This window comes from Musa acuminata, chromosome BXJ1-2 (genome assembly GCF_036884655.1).
Source record: "Musa acuminata AAA Group cultivar baxijiao chromosome BXJ1-2, Cavendish_Baxijiao_AAA, whole genome shotgun sequence".
In the NCBI taxonomy this organism is placed as follows: domain Eukaryota; kingdom Viridiplantae; phylum Streptophyta; class Magnoliopsida; order Zingiberales; family Musaceae; genus Musa; species Musa acuminata.
This window is the reverse complement of record NC_088328.1, coordinates 2,073,942-2,082,500: the sequence shown is the minus strand read 5'-3', so window position 1 is coordinate 2,082,500 and position 8,559 is coordinate 2,073,942. Positions and strand designations below refer to the sequence as shown.

The following is an 8,559-nucleotide window of genomic DNA, read 5'->3' as shown; positions in this document are numbered from 1 at the left end:
GTTACGGGGTCCGTCTCCGCTGTGCCACTGTTGTCCCCCGCATTCATCGCCACGTCAAACCTTCAATCGGGTTCGTCCAATCCCCAGATCATCCACATGCCCTCGCCCATCCGACGGTACACATCAAATCGTCAGAAATTACGATATGCTATCTGGTGGGCCAATAAACAACTACGGAAGATCGACTCATGTTTCCTCTCAGCCTTTAATGGGCTTCAGAGTGGGTTAGCGGATTACTAACGTACTCCGACGGAGCACCAGAACGAGCTTACACGTAGTGCATGGAAATCTGAGAACCTGGAGAGTGGCAACATCGTGGATAAGCCTCTTGGCGAAGGGCAGATACGACCAGGAAGCAAAGAGAGAGTGAAAGAAGATCACTCTATAAGACCCCCTCGCCACGCCATGAAAGCTTAAGATAACAAAGGAGGACCGATTTGTTAAGGATAATTGAGACGGGGGGGCAAAACGAAAAAAGAGCTCGCTTGCAATCATGGCAGGGCGAAGGCAGCAGCAGGCCATGAAGCACGCGGCGCACCGCCTCTTCGCATCACCGGCCGCCATCGCCGCCTCCGGAACAGACGCCGACGAGTTCGACGAGTCCGACGTCTGGGGATGCCCTGTCGAGCCGCGCCGCGCCGAGCTGTCCAAGCTGGTGCCCTCCCCTGCGTGGAAGAAGAGTGACCCCGAGGGAGGAGATCGCACCGCCGCCTCCTCTCTGCCGGTGGAAATACCGGACTGGCCCAAGATACTCGGAAACTGCACCCGAAGCAGCCACAGCAGCACCAGGGGTTGGTGGGAGGAGCAGGCGGATGACGACGACGAGGGGAGCGCGGCGGCGGGGCAGGTGGTCCCGCCTCACGAGCTGCTGCGGCGGGGCCTGGTGGCCTCGTTCTCCGTCCACGAGGGAGTCGGCCGGACCCTCAAGGGCCGCGACCTCAGCCGGGTTCGCGATGCCATATGGGAGAAGACCGGTTTCCAGGACTGACATCTGACTTCCACCATGAATGCCACTCTATCTTGTCTTCCCTTAGCGAGAAGAAATGCAAAGAGACACAGAGAAAATGGAGAAATCATTGTCTTTTTTGCTTGGTTTTTGTCACCAAAAACAAAGAATCTCTATAAATATAAAATGATTGAAGAATATATGGATTTATTATATTCTTTTCTTTCTTTGATGAATTAAAGTGAATTTAAAATATGGATTTCGCAGATCCCATTGCATTTTGGATTTCTAGTCTAACATGAATGTTTAAATCGATGACACTGCAAATAAGTAAAGGCTTGATGACGACTAGTGGATTTGCAGGCAGGACTGCCATCTATAGAATGAATTCCACTACTTGTTTGTGGATAAGATGACGGTTCTAACATATAGCAAATCTGTTCAGTCTTGACGAGGGACAGACTAAATTAGTCTTTTATCTTATAGAATAGGATTGAGGACATTTATGACGAACAAAACCAGAGGGTGAGGCCAAGAAGGAACAGATAAAAATTGGCCATGGTGCTATAGATCCTATGAAATAAGAACAGGAATAGTATAACAGTCGTGGAAATAGCAGGCATATGTTGAAATTATGGGATTGTATTGGTGTGGAACAAAATAAGCAGAAAAAGGAAGGCACTAAAATTATCTTGATCATAGAATCTGAATACGTGATGCATGCCTTCTTTCCATTTCTGATGATCTTATAACGAGGCTTATCTGCAAAATAAGCTCATCTTTGCGTGTCTTTTCTGGAAACTGCTATCCTTGCCTCGTCAAAACCAGACATAAGACAAGTATTCCTCTTCCAATACATTATTGTTATGCTTCCTGATGTGAATCACATACTTAAGAATACTTAACAATATTGTTAGGTTTCAGAGTTAGTTTCAAGTAAGCTGCGTTATGTATATATAGATAGTTGAATCAATTCTCTCATCAAGAAAGCAGCTCTAAGAGTGATGGATTTATGCTTGATGGTGAGTGCCATGTGGAATATGGAATGGCTTTTGGAGTGATCGCTCTAGTTAGCAGAAAATGCCACGCTATCAGTATTCTTATTCCTTCACCGATCTTTTTTTGGTGAACACGGAGGTCTTGAGATATAGTCTCGCTGTCAAGCAACTGGCACCGAGAGAGAGAGAGAGAGAGAGAGAGAGAGAGAGAGAGAGAGAGCATGGACACAAGAAAGCAGGAGGAGGCCCACAAGGCTGCCGCCGTCGCTCTTCAAGAAGACAAGGCGAGAGATCCGAGTGAGGAGGCGTCCACCTCAGGAGATGGCCGTAAAAGGTGGAGGTGATATTATTGTGGTAGGTAGGTAACGGATGAGATGAGAAGAAGCCATTCAAATCCCTCATCAGAGTTCCTGTTCTTGGATTATTCCTTCGTATATGCCGCCTGCATGCAAACACAAAAGGAAGATGAGTTGTGTCTTGCTCAGCTTCCTTCTTCCTCCCCACCTGATATGCGATTTTGCAATGTGCACCCTTCGTTTACACGATCATTCTAATCTTATAAACCAATTTGAATGTTGCTAATCAATTATTGTTGATCTATTATGCTTGTGCAATTTTTTTTTCCAAGAAACAATTGAAATATTCTATTAAAAAAAGATGATAGATTAATTGTGAATTTGCTCTTCGATAAGGAAACGATAGTAGAATCATCTGTGACAATATCGAATCATATTTATTCTTTTTTTTTTTCATTTTAGAATGCATTTACTTGTTGAATATATATATATATATATATATATATATATATATATATATATATATATAATCAAAGCAATATAAATAATAAAATAAATTGCTATTTATATTTTTGGATAGGTTAATATCTTAACAAATTGAGCTGACGATAAGGACTAAAAAAGGACATAGTCAAAGAAAGAGAAAAACATTAAGAAAGGGGAAGTATTGAAGAAAGGGACGAGACAAGAGCAAGATAAGATCACAACAAGAGAGGAGAGAGAGAGAGAGAGAGGTAAAATAAATATATTCTTCACCATTGATTTATCAATCTAGTTATAAGTACATCAAATAATTTAATCATAATTCTATGCATATATAAATTAAAATGAATCTTTCCTCTTCACAAACTTTTCATTGATTTCCTCTTATATTATTATATTTCACATAGGGTTTCATATTGTTGGAAGGTTGCTATATAACTATATATAAATTGATAATGATGGAAGATGTTGTTTACGGTAAATGTGTCAACTTGAGATGTAAGAAAAGGGTTGATGTTGCCTTCTTGTATGATGTTGACATCGCCTCCGTTCTTGGGTGCACAAAATAAATTATACATATATACTATATAAAAAGAAAATAAAAAAACTATTATATATATATATATACATGTAACTTTAAATATCTCTTTCCTATTAAAATTAATTAAAAAAATTAATAATAAAAAGATTATATACATGTTCTTTTTATTATCAATTTTTCTGAATTTATATAAGCTTAAATGAGTTGCAATATAAGGTAATACGAGAGGAAGCAAAAGACTAATTGAGAAAGCGGACCACTAGATAAGGACCGTAGTGAAAAAGGAAAGAAAAGGACTAGGAACAAAAGTAAAAAAAAGGATTGAAGAAAGGAACAATAAATGCAAGAGGAAAAAGTGATAGCAAGAGAGGATGATACGAGGGTAGTTAGAGGGAAAGATAGATAGGCAATAAATGCTTGAAAAGAACATCCATTTTACCCCCCAAAAACACAAAAATTTCGTAAAAAAGTAAATAAAAGGATGATTATATTCAAATGTAGACGGACAAAGGTCTTATATATTTTTTCATTTAGGTTTAAATTATAATTATTTTTAAATAGTATCAAGTCGAACATAAATGCCTAATAGCAAGTTGATCGATTGATTCAATAAAAAATAAATAGAATTTAACATTTGATTTTATCGATACCACCCAACTGTTCAAAGAAAATTGAGTATATTGAATCATGAGTAAGTCCTCTTTCATTAACCTATCATTATAGAAAAGTCATTTATATTAGGTTAACAACTATGAGTAGAACTATACCAAGTGTAGCAATGTATGATGATTAATGTCTAACATGGGAGCTACAATTTTTGCATTATCATATGATATATAATCTCATGTGCATAAGGAACAAATATAAGTCATGAACAAGATATATCACGACGCATGAATCATTTTCATCTTTCCTTCCCTTCATGAGCTGTGAATGAGGTCATCTATCATTGTCATAAATTTAGTCAGCATAATTTTTTTCTCTGCAGAAATAAAGAAAATTATATGTCAAAAAAACACAAGAGTAGAAATTAATTCCTCATTCTTGTCCCATAAGAAATGGAAATTAATTCCTCCCCCTTGATTTCCTTTGCTTATCTTAATTGTCTGATGGACAGATGAACTTATGTTGGGCACCCTATGTCAACTAGTAAAAAGACATGAGACAAGCTTTGATTATAGTTAAATAGAAGTTGTAACATCTTATTCCTACTTTCATTCACATCTCATTTGTACCACGAAAATAGAAATGTAATATTTTCATTTACTTATGTTGTCTATAATGATATAATGGAAAAGTGGATAAATTTTTAAAATATATTATCTTGTTAAATAAAATGATATATTTTTTCTTGTACATATTAGTTTTTGACACTTGTACATTGCTGTAAACACATAAATCTCAACCACTATATATGCATATTATGCCTAAAATTTATATACACCAAATATACCTATACATCATCATCTAAATCTGCCCTAGTATTGACCATACATCTGCCTCACCACCCAACACATCACAACTATTAATGTCTTTAGTTATAAAATAGAGACTAAAATAAAACATAACTTAGTAAGTATAAGTTTCTAATTTTAATATATTAAGGTGAGTGTGCATATGCCACATTTGTAACCTTTCAAAGTTAAATGTATTAAACATTTCATTGTGAACTTACCTTCTTATAGCTTCTTTAGCAATGAGTAAAAGGATGCATAACCATGAGATAAAACTCTAATTCAAAATAAGTCACAATACATATGTGCAAACTTAGGTCATAGCATATGCAATGAAATCATAATTTATCCATAACCTCTCACATCATATATTATCACATATACGTACATACACTATCATATTGCACGTTGTATATACACATATATAAAACATTTCATACAGATGCATGAGAAAGAGATAAACTCCTAATTTAAAGTAAATGATAGTACAAGAATAGTTCATATAATATGATATAAAAAATCATAATATATCAATGAACTTTCATGTTACATTTTATCATAGTTACGTACACTCCTATATTGCACCTTATGTATACAAATGCATAAAATGTTTTATAACAGATGCATCGTAACATGATAGATACGTAACATGGAGGTAAAATTCTACTTTCGAGTAAATCATAACACACCCATGGAAGTAAAATTCATAGGGCATGCAATAAGAAATTATAATTCATTCATAAAATTTAATATTATATTTTATAACATAGATATGTACTCTCACATCATACTCATGATATATGATATATACATGCACTCTCATTCCACACGTAATAACATATACGTATACTCCTATACCATATGTTATGATATGTACATGCATTCTACACCACATATTATAATATATACATATATTCTCACGCCATATATTATAATATAAATATACATGTCAATCAATTTCAATTCAATTCATATGCTTCTATTCTTATGCAACACATATATTAATATCATATGATTAGAGTTATTGTATGATAATTATCTCATTCATGCTTTGCTTTGTATTGAATCTCGAATTTTAATAATGAAATCAATTGTCATTTATTTATCTAATCTATATATTGAGAAAAGTGTGCAGGATTAACTACGATGACAATAAGACATGCAGCAAGTATTATGCCGGAGTCAAGATCAAGATCACGTTGGGAGTTCGAGAGTTCGTCGGAAGTTCTACGGGAACCAACCAAGAAGTCCAGGAGCTTACCATAGAAGCTCATCGAAACTCGCCAACAAGATCGTCGCAAAGTCTAGGAGCTTGCCGGGAGTCTGCCGAAGCATCGCCGAGAGTTTGTCAGATGTTCGCCGGAAGCTCACCGGAAGAAGCGATTGATATACTAGGACATAAATTACAGTAATGATGTCTTAATTGTCGTAGTTAGAGTATAGATTAAGTTAGGATTGAGAGGTAATCCCACTAACTTAATTAGGGGCTAATTGGGTTCTTAATAGACCCAAATTGGGCCAAATAGAATAGCCCATTCGATCCCTGAATTCCTGGCCGGCGGTGGCACTGCTTGGGAGACTCAGTCTCCCGGGAATTCTGGGCGGTGGCACCACCCCTGTTAGGCGGTAGTACCACGGTCAGTTATTACTACTAGCAATGGTACCACCCTTGTCAAGCGGTGGTACCGCTCGAGCTCAGTTTTCGAGCGCTGTCAGGCGGTAGTACCACCCAGTTCCCAATGACAGGTGGTAGTACCACCCATAATGACGGTGGTACCGCCAGGACCCCAAAAATCCAGGAATGGATACTTTTAGGCTCCATTTTTTAACTCAGGCCTATAAAAACCCCACCCTTTTCTGCATAAAAGGGTAACAAAATTCTTGAAATACTTTTGAGTCTTGAGGCTTTAAAGTGTTGTAAAAATTAGAATTCTACTCCTTCTTTCTAAGTGTTGAGATCATCTAAGAGAGGAGTGAAAACTTGTAAGAGTTGTCTCCTAAGCCCGACAAAAGGAGAAAAGCTGTAAAAGGGTGGTTGGCCTTCGCTTATTGAAGCAAGGTCTCTAGTGGACGCCGATGACCTCGTCAGAGGAGGAAGCCGATAGTGGATGTAGGTCATGTTGACCGAACCACTCTAAAATCTCGGTTTGCATTTACTTTGAGTATCTTTCCTTTATAGCAAACTGCCTCTCCTCCTTACTGTGCTTTAAATACGTCTACATTCGCTTTAACGTAAAACATCTTCCGAGATCAGCTTTCTATGAAGACTTTACGAAATCTACGTTTTTTCATTCGTGTGATTTATATTGTTACAAATCACCTTAGTCTTCTCTTGCATTTTTACTTAAGACTTCAAGCTCAAATTCCTTCCGAAACGAATTGAGTTGAATCGACTTTAATCGAAACAAGGTTTTTTAAATAGCGAAAGTTTTTTGCTGCACTAATTCACCCCCCCCTCTTAGTGCGCTCTTGATCCGAACAATTGGTATCAGAGCAAGGTTCACTCTCACTTGGATTAAAACCCAAGAGAGATGACATTTGCCGGGAACTAAGAGGGTCACTCAATTACACGCCCGCCCATGTTCAATGGGATGGATTACACATATTGGAAGACTCGAATGAGGATCTTCCTTATTTCTATGGATTTTGAGCTTTGGAACGTTATTGAAAATGATTTTCAAAAGTCTTCTCTTCCAATGAACGATTGGAATTAGTTGGAGAAGAAGACTTTCACGTTAAATGCCAAGGCTATGAATACCTTGTTTTGTTCACTAGATAAAAATGAGTTCAATCATGTTTCGATTTGTGAAACAACTTTTGATATTTGGCACACACTCGAAATGACTCATGAAGATACGAGTAGAGTGAAAGAGTCAAAAATCAACCTTTTAGTATATTCTTATGAACTATTTCGAACGAAACCGAGTGAGACTATAGGAGACATGTACACCCATTTTACGGATGTCGTCAATGGTCTGAAAGGACTCGGTAAAGGTTTTTCGGATTTCGAGCTCATTAATAAAGTTTTAAGATTCCTTTTAAAGAGTTGAGACCCTAAAGTCACGGTCATTCAAGAAGCCAAAGATTTAAACAACTTTCCTCTTGAAGAATTAATTGGGTCACTAATGACCTACGAAATGACATGCAAAACTCATGAAGAGCATGAAGACACCCTTCCAAAGAACAAGAAGGATATGACACTTAGAATTCAAGAAGACCACTTGAGAGAAAACTCAAGTGATGAGGACTTTGATGATGACTTGACACTTTTAACAAGAAAATTCAAAAAAATTATTAAAAAAATAAATTTAAAACTGACACTAAAAATAAATTTGAACCCAAGAACGACCAAGTAATTTGCTACGAATACAAGAAGCCGGGACACTATAAAATTGAATGTGTCCAAGCCAAGAAGAGAATACCAAAGAAGAAGACACTCAAAGCAACATGGGATGACTCAAGCGCATCCAAAGAAGAGGAGCCCAACACCGAGCAAGTTGCTCATTATGCACTAATGACCATTGGAGAGGAGGTATCAAGTTCAATTGATACAAATTTATCATTTGATGAATTATTAAATGCTTTCCATGATTTATTTGATGAATGCAAAACAATTAGTAGACAATATAAATTGTTAAAAAAGGAGCATGATTCTCTTGTTAGTAATTTTGATAAATTAAAAATTGAGCATAATGATAATTTAGCTCCATGTACGAAATACAATGATTTAGAAATATTTCAAAAGGAGAACTTGCTACTCAAGGATACTTGAAGAAATTTGAGGTTGGTAGCAAGTCCTTGAACATGATCCTTACCAATAAGGGTCACGTTCATAAAGGAA

The 8,559-nt window shown here is 36.8% G+C and overlaps 1 protein-coding gene across 1 annotated transcript; it reads left to right on the top strand.

Annotated features, from left to right (window-relative positions):
* Positions 1 to 328: 328 nt before the first annotated feature.
* LOC103974208 (protein S40-4-like) lies at positions 329 to 1,174 on the top strand. The gene has a single exon (XM_009388970.3). The coding sequence runs from the start codon at positions 494 to 496 to the stop codon at positions 986 to 988; it is 495 nt and encodes a 164-aa protein (XP_009387245.1). The 5' UTR covers positions 329 to 493; the 3' UTR covers positions 989 to 1,174.
* The last annotated feature ends 7,385 nt before the right edge of the window (positions 1,175 to 8,559 follow it).